The sequence below is a fragment of the Chroicocephalus ridibundus genome, chromosome 2 (assembly GCF_963924245.1).
Source record: "Chroicocephalus ridibundus chromosome 2, bChrRid1.1, whole genome shotgun sequence".
Taxonomy (NCBI): Eukaryota; Metazoa; Chordata; class Aves; order Charadriiformes; family Laridae; genus Chroicocephalus; species Chroicocephalus ridibundus.
Genome location: NC_086285.1, coordinates 62,888,242 through 62,909,405, shown reverse-complemented (window position 1 = coordinate 62,909,405; position 21,164 = coordinate 62,888,242). Strand labels below are relative to the sequence as shown.

The 21,164-nt window shown below is 40.9% G+C and overlaps 1 protein-coding gene across 17 annotated transcripts in view; it reads right to left on the bottom strand.

Annotated features, from left to right (window-relative positions):
• TNS3 (tensin 3) overlaps positions 1–21,164 on the bottom strand; it is a 221,061-nt gene that overhangs the window by 6,132 nt on the left and 193,765 nt on the right. For all 17 annotated transcript variants that reach the window (XM_063325678.1, XM_063325677.1, XM_063325681.1 and 14 more), the window contains 7 exons: positions 16,861–17,032; positions 13,859–14,502; positions 13,132–13,218; positions 10,424–10,555; positions 7,906–8,001; positions 5,904–5,981; positions 4,181–4,258 (listed from right to left, as the gene is read on the bottom strand). In XM_063325678.1, the coding sequence (XP_063181748.1) occupies positions 4,181–4,258; positions 5,904–5,981; positions 7,906–8,001; positions 10,424–10,555; positions 13,132–13,218; positions 13,859–14,502; positions 16,861–17,032 (1,287 nt within the window). The remainder of the gene's footprint in view (positions 1–4,180; positions 4,259–5,903; positions 5,982–7,905; positions 8,002–10,423; positions 10,556–13,131; positions 13,219–13,858; positions 14,503–16,860; positions 17,033–21,164) is intronic.

Sequence of the window (21,164 nt, the reverse complement as noted above, 5' to 3'; positions counted from 1 at the left end):
TCAGAATACGTTCACACGTTTTGCACTTTCAAATGTTATTTAAACTATATTCAAAGGAAACCATTCACTCATTTGGCAAGACAAGAACATTTTCAACCCATAAAGAACTGCGGGTTGCTGCAAAGCTCACTTCGCATTAATTCCGCAGTGGTTTGTATGTTTAGCGATTTTAGGGCAAACAAAACTTCCACCCTGAGAAAAATTACTGACTTTTTAGGTCTGTTCTTTACCTCGGCATGCACTTGCTTTTAAAAGCCCTATTCCTCTCCTAGAAAAATTAGTAACTTCTGAAGTATCTCTATAAAATAGAAGCTCATTGGTTTCTAAGGCTACTGAACAGTTAATTTTTTTACCTGGTCTCATATCAAATCTGCAGCAAGCACTAGAAAAAGAAGTATTAATATTACATAGCATTATGTAGTAGTACTCTAGTACTGTATAATACTACATTGTACTACATGGTAACAGTGCCATATAACATTACACAATATTAATTATTATTAAGTAGTACTAATAGAATTATTCACGTGCTTAAATGCTTTGGAATTGTGGTATAAAGTCAGATTTACAAGCAGATTTAAGAACATTTTTGAAACTGAAAAGCCCTCTTAGTCTTATTCTACAGCGCAAGCAAGAATGATTAAACACATCTGTAGCGAAACACTTGTACCAACAGACTTTGTGTTTTGGCAAAAATATTTGTGTAGGTATCCAGGACAGAATTTACAACTCTGGCAACTGACGCATGCAAATTACCATGCTAATATTTCATGTGTTTAGCAGTTCAGCTTGGCTTGATAAACTTACTATGAAAGCAAAGATGAATCTAATTCATTTATGATTTTTTATTTACTCTCTTTTCGTATGTTTTTTCTGTAATCTGACTAAAGCTTTCTCCCGTGACTATCTACATAAAATACACAGCTAGACACTGGCACTTTCAAACCAACCAAGCAACTGTAGTTAAAGCATGCGTAAGTGTAAGTTTGATTCCAGCATGATGATCGGCCCTGTAACTCCAAGCTCTGGAGTCTGTCGGTGAAAGAAGGGATCCAGAGATTTGATTTGTTTGGTTTGTAAGTGCAAAATTTCCCAAGTGTATTTGAGCATTGCTGTGATAGGTTCAATAACCATTCAAGGCTATTGAATCAATTACTATAGAACTGCAGAGAGGGATTTAAGATGATGAGTGGCAAGTTCAATGAGGCCTTCCTTGCTGAACAGCTTTCTGTCATGTCTATCCAAAATTGTAAGTAACATTCCAAACCATAAGCTCTCCTCTTCTCACATCATTACTGCGTATATTTCGTACAGATCTAAAGCTCTTCATTATCCTGTGAGCCTTTCCCACCACAGGAAGCTTGCCTTGTTTCACAGTCACACTCCTTACCACTTCTGAGACCCAGATGAAGGGTTTCCCTTCCTCTTCCGCCACACTGCAGTGTGGTCAATGACACCAATGACTGTCAACAGACTGGGTTCAGGTTTTGTTTCTAAATGAAACAGCCAGGCATTTTGTCTAGATTGCCCTCAATGTGATAGTTCAAAAGCAGTCACCAAACACAGCAGATTCCTTTACTTCTGTATCCCAAAAAATAATACACGGAACGAACCTTTTTCAAAAGTGTTGCAAAGTGCAAAAATGGCAGCTTGAAAAGGAGATTGCAGGAAAAGAAAGGTAATGAGAAAGGCTGAAAGATTTCTCATTTAAGAACATCACGTGTGGTCTGATGGGGTATGGAATCACGGCAGTTCTACAGAAACCATACTCAAGGTAGAACAAAAGGAAGACATCTGTGTCTTTCCTGCAATGCAGCTGCCCTGCAATGTTGCCGCTCTCATCTTCCACAGGTGGCATTTTGTAGTCACGTCCATGCCATCATCAACAGCTATACACTGTTATGGGCCAGTTAGAGTAACCTCTGCTGCTTTTAGCCTGCGAGCGTGCTTTGTTCAGAATGCTTAGTTCCTTGACTGTATTAGTGGAAACAGACATGAAAAACTGAGATTTATTTGGGGCAGAAAATTTTGCTGCCAAACAGGAAGGTTAATAAAGCAAGGTCTGTTCTAGGGAAAAGCCACTTCTTTGTATAGTTCCTAGTCTTCAATTGTCACTCTCTAGGAAGCAAAGGATTTCCGGCCAGCTTCTGCATTTAGATAATGACTGTAAATGCTCCTTAGGTTTTTCAGACAGCTACAAAAATGATCATTCTAAGAAGACACATCTTCACTATTTTGCTTGAGGAGCGGGAGAACGGTGGGGTAAAGGCAGAGTAGGGAAAAAGTGCATCTGCTTTAACTAAACTGCAGGTGCTTACACAAGCTCGGATAGCTGGGAAAGAAACAATTTACATGTTTTGGGTCTGCACTTCAGTATTATACTCCCCAACTTGAATGAACGTCTATGACTGGAAACATGGAAAATCAGTGAGAAATGATGTATCAAGGAAAAAAAAAACCTCTGAGAATCTGTCCTAGCTAATTTATCTATTCAGGTTCCAAACCCTTGTTTAACAACAAAACCAACAACAATAAAACCAGGAAAAACCAAATGTACTAAGCTCCCCAAATGATCCATGATGTGACAGCCCCCATAAGAAGTTATCTGACTACTGCCCCAACTGAACTAAGAATTATTTCTTTTCCTTTGAAAAGTATTGCCTAAGCAAGAAGAACCCAAAATTTCTCACAGGACCACACATGCCTCCTTTGCTGGGGCGAGGGAAAGTTCTCTTTCAAGAGGGAAAGTTCTACAAAAATTCATTCTCCTTGTTTTTTTCCCCTGTTGGACACAACAAACACCGCCAGCGCTTGCAGACAGAAAGGCCAACACGTGCTCACTCCTGGCACAACCTCACATAGACTTGCCATTGCTTCAGTCACACATTCCTGCTTGATTACAGCACTCCAAGTGGTACTTAAAATTTTTAAGTCAAAGCAGACTTGCTTGCTGAACAAGCAGGGAGCAACACTCTCTCTCCAGAGCTGCTCAGCTTGGCAAGTGCCCCCTTCAGAAGTGCCCTAAAATGGGTAAGGGCAATGACGCAGCATTATAAGAATAAAGGCATGCTTGGCGACAACACTTCTGCTTGTGACTCCAGCGGTAGGCTAAACTCAAAGGAGAGTGGCAAATGTAGTGTATTCTCCTTTTCTAATGGGACTAATCCGGGGGACAGATATAGGACCTGGGGAGAATTCATAGCAGCCTGAACACCAGGGACCATAGGAGGGCATGGTCAGGATCCCCTGGGCATGCTCACTGTACAGGGGAATAACCCAGTGGCTGCATTTCTAGTGAGGACAGCCATCAAATTATGAAGGAGTACTCAGGGCACCGTGTCCAATAATGGTGGGTTAGGACACCACCACGCTTTTTCAGACAGGCTATTTCACTACCTGTCTCTGGGTCAGCTGCACACAAACAAAGCAGATGAGAAGCAGAGCATATCTCTACGCAGCTGCTGCAAATACCCCTGTTTGAGGGCGATACAGACAGTACCAACGCGTAGTATCACATCATTTGGAGATAATCTTGTCAGGGTTCTTCTGTCACATCAATGAGATGATGGTAACACAACTTAACTTGCCAGAATGGGTGCTGCAGTATGCATGAGAATCCATGAAACAGCATCCAATGGAAAAGACACTGGACATTTTCTAACAACATGCAGCATCAAGTGAAACAACAAGGCAATATTTTTTTAAGTTTTTTTTTTTCAGATTGACGGGACAGGAAACATTTCCCAGTGGTATTGTTGACCCCTATGCTGAAAATTTAACCCTACTGAACACTTGCCTTAGTTGCCTTTTGCAGACCTCAGACATAATTCATGAACCTCTGCAACCACAGACTGAAAATATCTTCTCTAAGTTCATCAGTTATGAAAGCAACGTCACCTCTTAAAAATTGCTGTGCTTGAACCAAGCTATGTGTACCTCATATTCTCAGGGGAGACACAGCTGGAAAGCAAACACAGAGTTGTAGAACTTGAGAGCTGGTTGCAGAAAACAGAAAGAACTTGGTACATATCCTCACAGTGCCTTTTACCCTTCTACACAGCACTCTAAATTTAACTGCTCCCTTTAGGCATCCTTCAGTCCAGTCTAAGCTTCAGCTTCTTCCAGCCTGTAAGGTACAAAATTTGGTGACAGTCAAATGCAAGGAAAAAGTTTAACAGACCTGCACCCTGTTTGAGAAGCTCCGCTGCTGAGTTCGCAGCCGTTTGTGGAGAAGTCTCTGCGATCTCCTCCAAGGGATCTGCAAACAGAAAACAACTGTCCGTATCTTGTCTGGACTTGAATCGACAAATCAATGCATGTGGTCAAGTATGAGTTTAGCTTTTGTAATTGTGATCTCATCTACAGAACAACTTTTGGCCAAAAACATGAAACAACTTTGTATCTGCAACTATAATAATTCATGGGGTTTTTGTGCTGCATAAGTTTTTTTGCCTCCAGCGCTGCAGGGACACACGTGATGTCACATTAAAAGAATACCAATAGCAATATTCCCTCACTACAACCTCAAGATTTTTTAAATAGCGCACTTTTAATTATCTCATTTAATTTGTATAATTTACACTAATTTAGGCACAAAGACTTTGTGTTTCTACAATGAAATCAATTAATTGTATTTTGATTCAACACAATCCTTCCTTCTTTGTACTTATGTAGAAAACAAACATCTGAATTATTAAGACAGCAGAGGAATCTTAGCTTCCCCATATTCTGCTAAAATTAGTGAGAAATTGTACATCAGTATGTTATTTCCGTTGCATAAATGCATGTAAAAAGATCTCGCTGCTGTATTTAACATGATGCATTCTGTCTTTGAATACGTTCAAATGAGGAAGAGAGCAGTGATACGGTGTGTAACACTAGTCACATGTTCAGAGTTACCCATACGCTTTAAATAGTCCATGCACTGTGTCTAGAACCATTAACCACAGATGATCATCTTAAAATGTGCGATCATATCGGATTCAAAATTAAATCCAAAATAAAATTGCACTGTGGTATGTTTCTTCAGGACAAAGCAAGTGTTTCAGTCCTGCACCTCTGCCAGAACAGGAGTAGCTTTCCATTTTAGGTGAGGAGGATAAGGAGAACAACCCCACCTACCACACTGGTTTGCCATATAAAGAGATCTCTGGTCACATCTACCATAGCATGTTTTTGTGCTAAAATGGTTTCATTCATGTATTTGCATAATTCAAATGCTATGTTTGAACACTGACATATGGCCTTTAACAAAAGTTTAAAGAGTTCAGTAGAAAACCACAAGAATGTTTAACATTTCAATAACACATCTGGTGTTAACTTCATGTGGGAGAGTAACAGACGACTGAATTATGGGGCAAACATAGCTACATTTTGCTGTTGTCTTAGAGTGGTTTATGAAATCACCATAACCAAAATTAGAATTACAGTCCCATGACGCAACACAGGCTTTTTGATCATTTCCTTAAACAGTATTTGGACCTGTTTAAGTTGCCACTTCCTTCATGCCAGTGCCACACTCGGGCACCTTCTGTTCTTTACCTACTTGCCTTCCCTAAAGCCCTTTTGCCACAGAGACCTGGTGAGTGGTTACATCTAACCATACATGGGCATAATTTCACGTCTGAAAAGTACATTTGTCTTCCTACATGCTAGATTGCTGTGCGGGTTTCCATGACGCATATATGTTTACGACTGGAACATCACAGTACTAGTCTGCTCACAACTACGGCTCGGATAACTGCCGTCAGCAGTACTGAAGAATCACTTTTAAAACAGAGCTTCCTTCCCCTGTGCGTTCTTGCTTAGATATCGACTTGTGACATGTTCACCTGTCTTCAGACACTGGCACTCTGAAACAAAGCTTGGCTGGGTGTATCTCTTCTGTACTTTAAGAAGCATACCTCTGTCTGGGATGAGGAGCTTGCAGGGCAATGCCAGCGGAGTGATGGAATGCTGATACACCAGCGCTGTCAAACTCCCTGTGGTCAGAAGAGTAACAAGACATGCACAGTTAATTTGGTGAACGACAAGAATGCTGAACAGTTATGTTGGCTCTCAAGTATTTTATAGACCAGGAGGCCGCCTTGCCCTACCCTTTAAAATAAATTCTCCTAGCACCTAAGCCAAGACTTTCTTTGGTCAACTTTAGTGTGTTCGTGTTTCCCAGCACGGTATCAGTTCGATGTACCTGAACTCACTAATCACAATCATACACTCCCTTTCCCTGCTTAAACACACTGCTTAAATCCTAACCTAAATGGCTTTGCTTCAAATGGAGAAAGCGCAAAAATGCCAAAAACATCAAGATGTGGAAATCAGTAAATTCCTTTCAATGCTCTCAACTTCTGCTACATTAAATGTAGTAAAATCTTACAAAGACAGTAAGAGCACAAGGGGTCAATGCTATGTGTTGAGGTAGAGAAAGAGTGAGGAGTTCTGCCTCTTAGCCATCTAGTCTCCTCTGTCTAGTGCTTTGTCTACACATACCTCTGTTTTCTGCTTCTAAAAGTATAAAAGATGGTCTAGATAAAACCTCCAGTCAATGTGGCAGTGATGCACGTTGCATTCTCTATTAAATTATTCTTCTTTTCTATTCAAACACACTTTTGTCATTTGGACTTGACTTAATTAAAATAATTAAACATTAGCGTGTGAGAATATAAGGAGTGAGTGGAACGTGTAATCTGTTTGTACAAAAAGCCATCCTTCGATCCCATTTACTAACAAACATTGAACATTATGATCATGTGCTTGAGAAAAATCACAGTTCAACCAAAACCCGCCTCATTTTTAGAGCCCATCAGAAATTTCCTTGAAATGGCAAGATGACCCTAGTCTGCAAGGGTCTTACAGAAACACAATGACCAGTTGATACTATTCGTCCTTCATTGTCTTATCCATACAACTACTTTGCAAAGTAGTTTTGAGGCTGTACACATTGAAGGATTAGGAGATACTCAGACTAAATGATTAGTAAGGCTACCATGTGCCATAAACAGGTACTTCACGATCAAGGTAGGACTGGGCTAAAAATTCTGACTTGAAATAAGTCTCATGCTGAACACTGACAAAATTCAGTCCACCTTTACTTCAAGTAAGATTTGTCATTTTACACTTGTTCATTTTATGGTAGATGACCCTTTCATGTGTGTATTGGGTGCATGTGAAAAGGCTGGTAGCAGGGGGTGGGAGGGCTGCAGGGTGACCTCTGTGGGAAGAGGCCAGGGGCTGCCCCACGCCGGATACAGCTGGCTCCAGCAGACCCACTGCGGGACCACTGAGCCACGGGCAGGATGCATCTAAGAACAGGCAGAAAAGGGACAGAGACAAGGGAACAAAAAGGGTGAGACACAGCAGAGGGAACATCATGGTCAGAGGAGGAGGAGAAGGAGGTGCTCCAGGCACCCAAGCTGACATCTCTCACCTGCAGCCTGTGGAGGACCCCTCATTGAACCAGATGGACATTTCCTGAATGTAATGTGCTTTCATCATATTACATCAGGTAGGCTGACGCAGCATAATGTACTTTGTGACTGTCCCACTCTGTTGTCATTTTAGCCAGACAGTATACAGTATAAATACAGCACAGGACAAAATAAGGCAAAAGTCCTGAACCAATAAAGCCTGTAAAAGTCACCTGGCACAGCTGTCTGCAGCAGCATTGGTTGTGGCAGACAAGCTTGACCACTTGAAGCTTGGTCGAGTGTATCTGTGCTAGAGCGCCCTGCACATATATTTAAGGTAAATGTGTACAAGGCTCCTATAACCTTAAAATTTCCTACAGAAATCATCAGGACATGAGCAAAGTATTCTCTCATTTGCACTCCATCCAAGTCTATAAAACAGCTCTGGCAAATGCAAACTGTTTCCATCTTCTGTGTCCCTGTGATGCACAGTACTTACCAAAATACGGTTCATTCGGGCATCCTTTCAAGCGCACCCCCTTGTGAGTGCATTCAATCAGAAAATGCCTTACAAGTTCATTTGACATATCTCCAACTGCATGGGAAAAGAAAAAGAAAGCTCATGAAGAGAAGCAATGAACAGACAACAGTCCCGCAAATTACCAGGTCTTTATGAAGCAGTTTTCCACATTACCACCAAATGTTTTATATACAGCATACAAAGAATACATTAGATCTGCTCTGCTGCAAGGTTACGACCTGTAGTAAAAAGGCCATTTTGCAAAAAACAAACAAGCAAATACCTCACTTCAGACAACCAGAGGAAAAGGTTTTATAATTGTAAGTGACTGACATCCAAATACACACTGGTGTCCAAAATGTCCAAGCATGGTCCCAACTACAGACAGGAGCAGAAATTTTGAAAATAAAGGGTTAGAAATTCTAATGCACTTGCCCATTAGAAGAACTTGCATCCAATGTGACAAGGGAATACTCAGATTTCTAGTAATAGTTCTGTGAGCGGAGCTTTTGCAGATTAAAACAATAGACGATTTAGCTACATAAAGGTAATGATGCCAAATCTCTCAGTGAACTTTTAAGTTTTGAAATGTTTGCAGATTTATGCTAAGTCTGCTCCTGAAAACAAACAATTACATGAAACACTCAGGCTTTGCTAGATTTTAAAATTTTTTTTTAGATTTTATCTCTCAGGAATCTAGGACAAGTCAAAATTGTTAAGTTGGAGGTAATGAGGAAATTCAAAATCCAAGAGGCATATAAAAATTCCCTTGAGATTTAGCATTCTTTTAAACTTATACTTACATATGTACACATATAACTAAGACAACTTCATTTCTTGAAAGACTTGATTCACAGTATTTCACACCTGACTACAAACTCAATCTCTCTCCAAGTAATTAGAGGGTTATTTCATAGCAACGGGACAAAGCTACCCAACCACTCAAACAAAAGAGACACAAACACAAATGCTCCCTTTGATTCTGATCTATCTATTTGATTCTGATCTATGTGTCCAGGAAACACATGACATCAAGGGTTAACTTTCAGGCTAATACAGATGAACACATTCTTTTGGACAGCAGAAACTTCCATGCAAGTAAATATTGCAACAATCACCTTTTCAAGCAGCTTACTGTTTGCCGTTATGCTCTCACAATATTAAAAATAAATTACTACAAGGGTTATGCGGGAAGGGGAAGCGTGGAACAAGAAACCCTGCAGGAGACTGAACAAATTTGTGCCTTCTGGGATGAAACAGTGGGAACAAAAAAAGCTAAATATCACAGAGCAAGAAGCGGAAGAACGCTAGTCTCAACTAAAATTTTCACTTACTACCACTTGCCTGTGGTACAACTAACATAAACTGGCTCTTAAAGTTTAGTAGAGTTTGAACTTTCACGTCTTCCTAGTCTTCATTGGTCTGATGATAAAAAAAGATTACTAAAAACGCCTACAGCTGCTTCCCATTTGCCTCCTTGTTTTTGCTATCACCACCCCAGTGCACCCTGGTTGTCTTCATCAAGTAAGACATTGCAGTGGTTCTGCTGATGTTGCTTGGCAATAAAACAAAGGACTACGTGGCAAATTTTTATAAAGTACTGGCTCAAGATACCAGATTAAGTGTACAGAATTTATAAGTGTTACTGTAATAGAGATGGATTGCTAACCTTGCCCCAGAGTAAGCATGAAATCTTAAAAACCCCCCAGCCAACCAACAGCCAACCAACCAACCAACCAACACCATACAAAACCACACTTCCATAAACATGACACTAAGAACCCCTGCTTTCCTGTGACCTCAGTTGCTTACCTCACCAGGCAGCACGTACTAATGAAACATAATAAGCTTTGTAAAAGGAGAACAGCAGCAATGAAAACCACCCCACTACCCTTGCAGTTAACACAAATGAAGCCAAGAACACTACAGATACTGGCTGCTGAGTTTCCATACATTGATCAATGCTTTCTGGATGTTCTTCTCATTTTACCTTTCACAACTATCAGACACAAGTTACACATGGAGGCACTGGAGCTGGTAGAGTAGGTGTATTTCATCACTTCTTTTAAACAACCATCATCTTTCCTTAGGGAACCCCCTCAGATCTATATCTAATGTAGCCCTGTCTCAAACCAAAATCTTGGGGTCAAAAATATTCAATCTTCCAGCCAAGCAAAACCTTTACATAGTGGTATATGGATCAAATGCAGACTTCGGATTGCTAGGGAGGACCCATTACCGATATGACGCTGGTTTCCTATTAGGTTCATAAGCTACAATATATGTACAGCACCACGAACACACATTTACAAAACATGACGAAACTGTTAAGTACAACAGACATCATATTCAGTCTCATTTAAAAATGTACTAAATGTAGCCTGTAATTCAAGTTGCACTTAGTAGAAGAGGGGAGATTCCTCCAGATTGTTACCCAATTAGAAGGACTTCCTACTATGTATGGCTTGTTGAATAATAGATAGAAGGCATACAGTACCTTTCTTGTTTAACTGCAGCACAGAAGGAGGTGGTGTAGCAACTTTCATTGCAAGCCCATAGGCTCCCCGGAAAGAATGACTGTCTCGAACAATGAATGACCCAGGTTCCTTGTCCTTGAGAACAGCAATGGCTGCAAGGGATTCCAGGAAAGAGAGAGAAAAATAGTTCCGGAACAACGCACACATCCAAAAAAGTACCAAAGTGCAAATCTATAATTAATAGGAGACTAAAGGAAATAAGATCCTTTTCTCTGTCTTTATTGCTGTAGAACAGAATACAATCATGCATATTTAGGGCATCTGAGTGGAAACATCTTGTGCAAATCTCACAGGTACTTATTTCAAGAGAAGCCTGAACTACAGATCCCTACTGATTTTTAACCTAAGAAGGACATGCAGGTCCCACCACCATTCCTACAACCAGTGCAAGATCAAGCTGATTCCTGCTTATATTTTGTCAACTTGTTAGAAACATGACAGAGAGCGCAGCCTGTAATTCCCAGGCTGACTACGCAGCACTGTTTTTCTTTTCCTACGCAGCTTCAACAGGCGGAGCAGATCTGTTTTCATCCACCACCAAATTCCTGTCCCTGCAAAGCAGTCTCACTCCCTTACTAGTTTTAAAGCAAGGGAAGGCATGTCAGTGAATATTTGTTCTTTGACTGTGCAAGCATTGAAATATTTTAGATACGTATTCTGTAACCTCTGCTGGAAGTGTGATCTGAAGTCCTCCCCACAAGGAACCATTTGCAGGGGAACTGCTCTTGCTTTGCGTGAGTCTACTGCAGACTTTGAAATCTAGTAGCCAAAATCTTAAACTCACTTTGAAAGAAGACAAAAGGTTCATCTAATCATTGATCTTAATTTGATCTTAATAAAACCTTAGTACTTAGCTTTTTTTTCCCTTAAACTTTTTTGAAATACTTGTGTTTGTTTCCAGAATGTCTAACGATCAGCAAGCCTTCAAAGAAACCCTGGAAAAAACCCAAATTTGACCCCGGAGTCCTTAACTATCTGTATACACAGAACATGGAAATAACACATACGGGGCATGAAGCAATATTTTGCAAGGCCTGAGCTATGATTACGTGAAAAAAGAGTAGTAACAGAAAATCAGGAAAATGCAGATATAATTGTCTCTCCTCTTTAACTGAGTAAAGCAAATGAGTATATATTCTGCTCTATTGATCTGTCAGATGGTGAAGAAAACAACTATTTTCACAATAACCTGTCATATGTTGAGAGGAGGAGGATAAATATATAAAACCCTGCAATTCAGCAGTACTTGCATAACACTTGTAAATCCGGGGGGGGACAGTAATCATTTGTCACAGGAGCAGTCCATTAAGCACAGGAAAAAAGAACAAGCGCTCCCCCTCCTCGGCAACAGTATCTTAAAACACTTTTTAAAAGGAATTTCACTTGGTAGGGTGAAAAGAGGCATACTAAAAGGTTGGGAAGATTTTCTTTGCATTTGTTCAAGCAGCTAGGTTTAAACTTCCTTTATGATCTGTTCCCCGCTCTGGACTTCCATCAACTCAGAAAGTATTTTTTGCACATTTAAAGACTCAGTTCTCATTATGGGCGGGGAGCAGACAAGGGGAAGGGGACTGGAATGAAAGGACCAGTAAAACATCATCCCAAGATGAATTAATGATCCATTTTCTATGATCCTTATTCCCTTGGGCTCATATTTACCACTATGCTATAAGAGGCATTTCACCATTTGAGAAACTATGAACTAGACAGACATAGCAATTCATCATTTGCCAATAGCTGAAGGCTATTTTGGCTATTTACTGTGAACTGCCTTCCCCACGCAGAACTAATTTGTAATTTTTCCTTTTTGACAACTGCATTTTAAGAATCCCAGTTTAAAATCCTGGCATAACTCATTAAATACAATTCAGTATAGCTGAATATTACAATACGGTGCAGACCAATTGCATACAGAAAGCACCCAGCACGCTTTATTTACGCATTGTTGCAGGGACAAGGTACAAGATCGTATGTATACGTATTCACATCCATAATAAAAGCTTTCTCCATCTCATTCAGTAATACATGTACGTACAGATGTACTGTATCTGTATTGTACATCATACAGGTGTCGGTCCATGGGAGTGTTATTTTTTGACCTTTAAGAAATAATCTGTGTCACTTGCGGCTGACAATAAAATTCAGGCTACAGAACAACTGGTAAATAAGGATGTTTTTACGATGACTTCCAGCTAGTGAATTATTCTCTGATGTTTAGCATCTCTCAGCCTATTATCTGTGCAGGGAAACACACGTGGCTGAGATCATGCCAGAGCAGCACACTTGTACTCAAACGGTTTCTGAGAGCAGACAGTTGTTCGCTATTGCATCACGCATATCTGCCATTCCGAAACCTGAAGCTTTTCAGTAAAGTGCATTTGCATCAGCTACCACAGGCAGATTTAAACTTCATCGCAGTTAGTTCAGTTAGGCTAATAATTTGTCTGATCAACTGCATAGTTTTCAAGGACTGCTTGACTGCCCTCCACTCTCAAATTCAGCCTTTGGACAAAAGAAATTAAGTGAGGTTGTCTGTGTCCCTTCTAGATTTTACATTTCTTCTTGTATTTCTTTTAGACATCAGGTATGCATCAAAAAAATTTAAGGGGAATTCACCAACTAGCCTTTCTGGGAATGGGTATGTCAGAATACGTATCAGCTGATATACCTTGTTCTCTTGAAATATCTGGCTTGTACCAGAACTTGGATGTGTCCTGGACAAATTTTACGGTCACATGTTTATCGGTTGTGTTTTCTGTGAAATAAAAGGGAAAAAAATGTCAAGAATTTTTTTAAATACAAAAGCATTTTTTACTTTTCTTTTCAACTTCTGATCACCTTAATTATTCAAAAAAGTCATGATTAGAAGGACAATTTAGAGAAACTCTGACTTGTTTTAGAACCAGAAAATGCAATAATGTACACTAAGATTCTGAAAGCATTTTTGAAGTTTCATTTTGCAAAACCCACGAAATACAAAAACCTCTTACATTTATAAAGCTGTATGAAATACAAAGCTTCTCACTGGGGTCCAGTGACTATACATCTGCATTTTTAACTATTCTTGACGCAAGTCTACAAAGGTGCAGAGAGAAACCAGCCCTTATTAAAAGAAGTTGAACTCCAAAGCGCTTGCTTGTGGTTTGGCAGTTCAAAAGGCAGGCTGCCCTTGGCTGACAGAAGCAGAGAAGAGGCACAGGAAGAATCTTGCAGCTGCCTTCTCATCCAAAGCCAGTGAACTGGCACCACTTACTGCAAACATTGCAGTTCTCTGCGACATTTTCATTCCATTGCTTTTCCCCCCCCCCCCCCCCACTTTTAAAATCCCCTAAATGCTTTTTTATAAACTCATATAACACACAACGTGTTTTGCATTTCTCTGATGCAGAACCTACCTGCCACTGGGGAAGTGCTTAACATTTTCGAGAAATCTGGGAGGACGTTTGGGAAGGGGATGCTGATTGTGCTTCCACTGTGGGGGCTAGAGAAGCCACTTGAAGAAGGTGACACGGAAGCAAAGGAACGGTCTCCCTCAGAGGACCTCTTTTTCTCTGGAAGAGGTGGTTGAGCATGTAGGTTCCCTCCATGGTGCTGCTGAGCAGCACTGTTCTGGCTGTTGTGTCCAGAGGCCGCTGTCAGAAAGTTTTGTGTCAAAAAGCCGTCGTCCTCAGCACTTGTCACTGATGAGCTCATGGTTTTAGGAGAGATGCTACTATTCCCTACGAAAGTAGCTTGTGTCTCCTCTCGGGGGGAGTTACTGCCCCTGTTGGCCCTGCCGTAGGTCAGGTAGGCCCGGGCGTTGCTGCTGGCAGCAGGTTCTTGCTGTGGCTCTGCTGGTGAGTTCTCCAGGCCGCTCAAGGTGACGATTTGCAGTCCTGGAGTTTGGAAATGAGACAAGAGAGAGACATCTTGCACGGCATTTGAAAATTCAGAGGGCACGAGGTAACCTCCTGGCGGCCTGCTGTTTCCCATTGAAAGCTGGAGCGACGGGGAAGCTGTAGGGCTGCTTTCAAGCCAAGGACGTTCTGTTGCAGAAGAGCTGTCAAAAAAAACCCCAAAACTGAACATAAAAATAAAACAACGGCCAAGTCATTCCCTTGAAACGACCCTGTACAACCCATACTGCAGCGATCATTGAAAGCAATGAGTCACTTCACCCAGGACAATATCTGAGAGTGCTCTTTTTGACAACGTGCTGGACCTGGTGATGCAGCCGGATCAAGGGATTACAGCCCCACCCTGATCACTCATTTCTTCAGTGTAGGTCATTACTTTCTGCCTCATCTCACCCTCCACCTAGTCATGCTGATGGGACAGCTTCTGAGTTTGCACTGTAAACCAGGCCATCAAATTAATCACAGCTGAAAATACTCCTTCTTCCCCCTGTTTGAGAGGGTTACTTTCAATCTGAATCAATTCAGTGAGGCTGTTCACAGCATTGCTTCACATACAGTGGTCCTGGAGATGTCTACATGGTGAACTGAAGTGCTATCTGGAAAAGTGCAGTAGGAGGCAAGAATTTCTTAAGCCAAGTCTGCCATCAAAGGCAGAAGTTTATGGAAGAAAACTGACACTGCCAGAACAGTTCTTACGTGCAAAAAAAAAAAAAAAAAGAAAAGAAATGGGCTAAGGAGGCAGTTGTGCACCATCACACAACAAATGACTAACTATGATGATAAGAACACATTTCACAAGATGCAGGTCCCTTTTAATAGAATTTATATTAAAAAAGGAAGGGAGGCATGTCCAGTGGTTAATTTATTTGACGATGGAATCATTTTAATTGATAGCATTGAATATTTCAACAGTAAACATTACATTTTCTACTGGGTAGCAATTCCATCTGCTCAAGTAAAGAATAACAAATATCCTTATAAACAAGACAAACTAAGCTAATGATGAAACCACCTGATAAAAGTTTAAATTGTCTCTTTGCTTCTAAAAGTGAAATGGTCTCAGACTGCAGCTGGAAACCATTACCAGCACGAACAAATATAGAGAGAACAAACTCAGTGTGAGATGCAAAGAAAAAAGAGCTGACCTAAGATATATAAAAAAAAAGAAAGGATTTTTAATTAAAAGGGAACTATGGAAATAAGTGGGTATCAATAGATTTGAATAGCTCAAAGTAGAAGGGCCACAAAGAAATGGAAGGGAAGCAAATGGAAGAAGATGGAATTGCAAGGAAAAAACCACCACAGCTGTAGGTATCTGCTAGATGAAATGAAAAATGCCGGAAAAAACATTTAGAAAGAAGGGAACAAAATTTTCTAGATAAAGTTTGAAGTAGGAATGTAAACTTGGTAATGAATGCATTGCCTGATAAGCTTTTAATTCATACCCACTTATAATGAAATGTTACATTGCTTCCTCCTCAGAAAATACTAACATACTTTGTTCAGTCTTATGATTCATATTCACAATCACAAAACGAAAACATTCTTTCACAGTCCAAGTACCGACTGAAAATGAAATTAATTAGATGGGAAGATAAATACAAGATAAATAGGAATCAACATACTTGAAGTCCTCACTGAGAGTCTGACAGACCAACCAACAGCATTCCAAATACTTACTCTGAAAAAGGAGCCAATTATCCAAGAACAAGAATAGGCTAATTAGCCACAAAGGAATGTTGTTGCGGAGTGACAGAGAAGGAAACCTAATCAGCTCTAATGTAACACCTCATCTATTAAGGAAATATAGGGCACAGCTAACGACTGATCATTCGTCCTCACGGTCTTCTGAACCTTCTAACAGTAACCTGGGGCTCCTTGTTTGTTTGCTGTGTTTCCTGCTATTTCTCATCTTATTGCTGTAAATTCTTTGGGACAAGGACTATTTTGTAAATTTATACTACTCAAGCTCTGGTCCAGAGCCCTACATGTTTACCACAATACAAATATGAAATAATAAAATCTCTCAGCCTGCTGAGCAGTTGAAAGGGAGTCTGCTATTCGCTACCAAAAACAAATCCTCTGACATTTTACTGACTAGAAAAGCATGTACTGCAGTCAAAAGAATGCTCCCTCTCACATACAACTTATTCCAACATGAAATTTTATGAAATGCTTTTCAGTAAAGCATTACAGAAGCTGGTTAAGCACACAGGAAAATATGTAAGAGCTTGTGCTAGCACATAGTAAAGTAACTGAGCTATAAATTCCTATTTATTTTTGAACTCCTATTTATCTTCAAAGCTAATTGTGTCCCTGGCATATAAATAACATCTGTGCATCTGGTGAATTCCAGCTGCTGAACAACATCATCATTAAATGTCATAACCAAACTTGACGTCCTTGGACAAATGCTCTGCCATGAAGATGCAAGTGTAACATCTTGGCCAGAAACTGTATTAATGAGAACTAAACAGTAAGGTAGGAGAATCTTTTCCTACCTTTCTCCCCCTGGGATAGGACTGTTACTTGAAACAGTACATGAAGATGCAAAACAGCGCTGAAAGGAGGGATCCGTCTGCATGCTGGCCCTCAGCAAAGCAGGGTTAGTGCCCACAGTGCTGTCAGACATCACCATTGAGTGGTTAATGGCTTCTGTGTAACTTTGAGATTCTGCAGCAAAGGAAACAAAGTAAAAGGCAAGTTAAAAAACAACTCACGTTTTTATGGACCTTGTACTTAAAAGAAGCGTTTATAAAACAATCTGGTTTTCTCTTATTAGAACTACAAAGAAGAGGTTTTGTTTGTTTGAGCAGTAACGTTTTATTTCACAACATTACGCTGATTGCTGAAAACATCCAGCAGGACAAATGGCAGAGGAAATAAAGATTACAGAATTACACCACTCAAACTATTTGATTAATTCTCCAGGGTACCTTCTCTAGCCCCAAAGATGAGAACAGAGCTGTCTGTTCCAAGTTGTTTTGCATTCCACAGTCCACTGTGTTAATCAAATATGTCTAGTCAAGTGTCCCATGTGACTACACACACCACCAGTGTGCACTTAAACTCCAAAGTGATATAAAACTGGAGTATTAATTCCGCCCATTGCAGAATGGGGCAGGGAACCTGATGGAAAATGACAGAGAAAATGCTGAGGTATTCAAAACCTTCCTCACCTCAGTCTTTACCACTAAGACAGGCCATTGGGAATCTCAAGCCCCTGAGATCACAGATCACAGGGAAAATCTGGGTCAAGGAAGACTTAACTCTCGGTGGAGGAGGCCCAAGCAAAGGAGCACTTAAAGAAACTGGACCTATGTAAGTCCACTGGGGCCCGACAGGTTGCATCCACAAAAGCTGAGCGAGCTGGCTGACACCACTGCAAGGCCACTCTCAGTAATCTTTAAAATGTCACAATGATTGGGAGAGACTCCTGAAGATTGGAAGGGAACAAGCATCACTCCTATCTTCATGAAGGATGATCCAAGGAACTGCAAGCTTGGCTAGACTAACCTCAGTCTCTGGAAAGGTGATGGAGCAACTAACCCTGGGAACCATTTCCAAACACATGAAGGAAAAGAAGACAATTGAGAGCTGTCAACATGGATTTATGAAGGGGAAATCATGCTTATCCACCCCGATAGCCTTCTCAGTGAACTGACTAGCTTAGTGGCTAAGGGAAGAACAGTGGGTGTTGATTATCTTGACTTCAGTAAAGCTTTTAACACGGTCTCTCATAACATCCTCATAAACAAGCTGACAAAGCATGGGTTAGATAAGTGGACAGTGAGGTGGACTGAAAATTGGCTGAATGGCTGGGCCTGGTGGCTTGTGATCAGCTGCACCAAGTCCACTGGGAGGCAAGTCACTAGCATTATATCCCAGGGGTTGATACTGACACTTTCATTAATAACCTGGATGATGGGATAAAGTTTCATCAGCAAGTTTGCAGACAACAGAAAACTGTGAGGAGTGATTGATAAACCAGATGGTTGTGCTGCCATTTAGAAGTGGAAGAAATGGGCCAAGAGGAGACTCAAGAAGTTCAAACAAGGGGAAATGCAAACTCCTGCACCTGGGAAGCAATAATCCCCAGCACCAGTACATGCTGGGGGCCAAGTGGCTGGAAGACTGCTCTGCAGAGAAAGACCTGCAGCTGCCCATGAGCCAGCAATGCAACCTCATGGCAAAGGCAGTCAACAGTATCCTGGGCTGTATCAGAAAGAGTTGCCAGAAGGTCAAGGGAGATGATCCTTTCTCCCTGCTTCACCCTAGCGAGGCCACATCCGGAGCTCTGTGCCCATTTCTGGGCTCAGCAGTAGGAGAGAGACACAAACTTGCTTAAGCAAGTCCAGCGCAAGGCCACAAAGATGCCTGGAGCATTACTGGGACAGGAGCAGGGTCTGAGAGAGCTGGTATTGTTCAGCCTGGAGAAGAGAAGGTTCACGGGTATATCGTCACTGCGTATAAAAACCTGAAGGGAAGGAATGGAGATGAGGGAGGTGGTCTTCTCTCACTCTTCTGCCCACATGAGGAGAAAAGGTGCTGAAAGGCAGTTGAGCAGCACAGAGCAGCACCAGGTTTAATTACCAGTACAGCTGCAGATTCCAGGTATGACTTTGTTCACACCATGCAGACAAAAAAGCTACTTTCCTAGTAGCTTGCAAACAGCATGGGAGCAATTGGTTTCGGATTCAAGTCTGAATTATGTTCAACTTAATTATACTTGACATGAATACTATGGGATACAGCTAAAATGGATGCATTTGCATGAGGAATAATGTGGACGCTATTACTGAAGAGCCTTATACAGCTTTATATAACCAGTCAAGCTCTAATGAGGATAACATTGAATTATTCTGGTATCATCTAAAGCAATCCAACACCTATTCACATAAGCCCAGGTTCAACAGCACTATCTTCTACCACAGAAAAGGCCATGCACTAAGATTCTGCAAGTGCCTGCACATCTGAATAGCTTCATATACCTGGATAGTTCCACTGACCTTAACACTTGCAGGACTGGAACCCAGTAAAATGATTACAGATGAAACAATGTCTAACTACTGTCTCTTGAGTAAATACACTTCAAAAGATTGAGGGAGAAAAAAATATACAAGCAAATTATGGAACAATTCCAGTCCTACAAAAAATTAAGATCCTGTTAATGCATCTCCTCCGTAATGAAAGCTTTCTAATGTAAAAAGGAGGAAGGATCTCACTATTTCTATAAGCGCCACTGAAACAAGTCTAAATAAATCTTTTCCCTTCAATTCACGGCAGAGCCTGGCTCTGCCATTATTTGAATGAGGAGGGTGCAAGGTACTTAAAAAAAAATGCCTGAGATAAGAAAATCTGCAAATCAGTGCCGTGACAGAAAAACATTTGAATTCCTCACATAGCACACATACTGTACAGAGCAAACATTTAATTGGATGAGGGAAACATTAGAAAACTGCAACGCTGCCTTTCAACTATACCCATTACTTTAACTATATCCACGCCAGCCATAAAAGTGAACTTTAAAGAAATACTGCTGAAATGCGTGTGGTGTGGAAAACCTAGAGAAATCTGAATTTCTATCTATCTAATAGGTCAGATATATTACAGTCATTCTCGTGCTGGTGCAAACACAGTCAGAAAGAGCTGGCTGCATAAACCCATGATTTAGGCCATATTCCTACTGATATCAGTGGTGCTTGTTTATGCAGGTATGACAAAGATTGACTGTTTAGCCGAGTATTATAAAGACCGATGTTAAGCCTTGAACAATTATTCCAATAAAGTAATATTACTTTGTCGTAACTGTTATCTGAGAAAGAGATGATTAGCTGAAGGTGGATTGGTCAAACTAATATTGTACATCTGAAGACTACTACAGTCTCCCCAGAAACACAGGCTAAAAGCAGATGAATCTACCCAAGCAGCAGGATCTACCGGAGCAGCATCTGTAACACAAAATCTCGTTAAGTGCAACAGACATCTCATCTCTGCACATGAAACTGCAGATGCTTCCCCATTATACTGCAGGTTACAATGACTCTGCTACTGTGTGGGAGAGGTTGATGCATCCCCTGCAGGGGAATTATGATAACAAGCTTAACTCCATATGCTTGCTTGTTTTCATGCTTCTGCATCTGTTCCCCTGATAGTAGACTATATAGAGGAGTCACCGGACGCCTGTGACCAAGATCCTGGGGGCAGGAAGGGGAGTGGCACGCCTTCTGAAATAGCTTAAAATCTTCTCCCACTCTAATGCTATCTCAGCTATGCACATAAAAGTTAATCTAAAGCATTTACACAGTAAGGTCCTCTCCTTTTCCCATAATAACAGCATGTGATTGCAGAAATGGACCAAGACTTCATTCTTCCCTGTTTCAGGCCTTGAACTGCTGCTATTACCTTTAGAGCACCGAAAGCTGCCCGAGGGAAGGATCGCTGTCCCATTCACAGATGCAGCATTTCTTTTGATACCCAATTTTCACAGGTGTGAAACACGAAACTAAGAGTGAAAAGCCACTGGCAGTCAGGCATGTAATGTGCAGTAAGAAGGAAAACTCTGTACAGCTCTTCCCAGGCTAGAAACAAGTGTATCTGAAAGGCACTTCCCATGAAAGCAGCTTTGTTTACATTTCAATGAAAAACCAGCTTGCTGAATATTTCAGCAATGTCCTCTCTATTGTCTGATGCAGAATCCACACTCACCAGTCAGCTGTCAACCCATGGAATCATTAACTCAGTGCAATGCCATAGCTTCTGCAGGATTTCTGTATGCATGGTACGAACTCCCTCTGGCACGTTT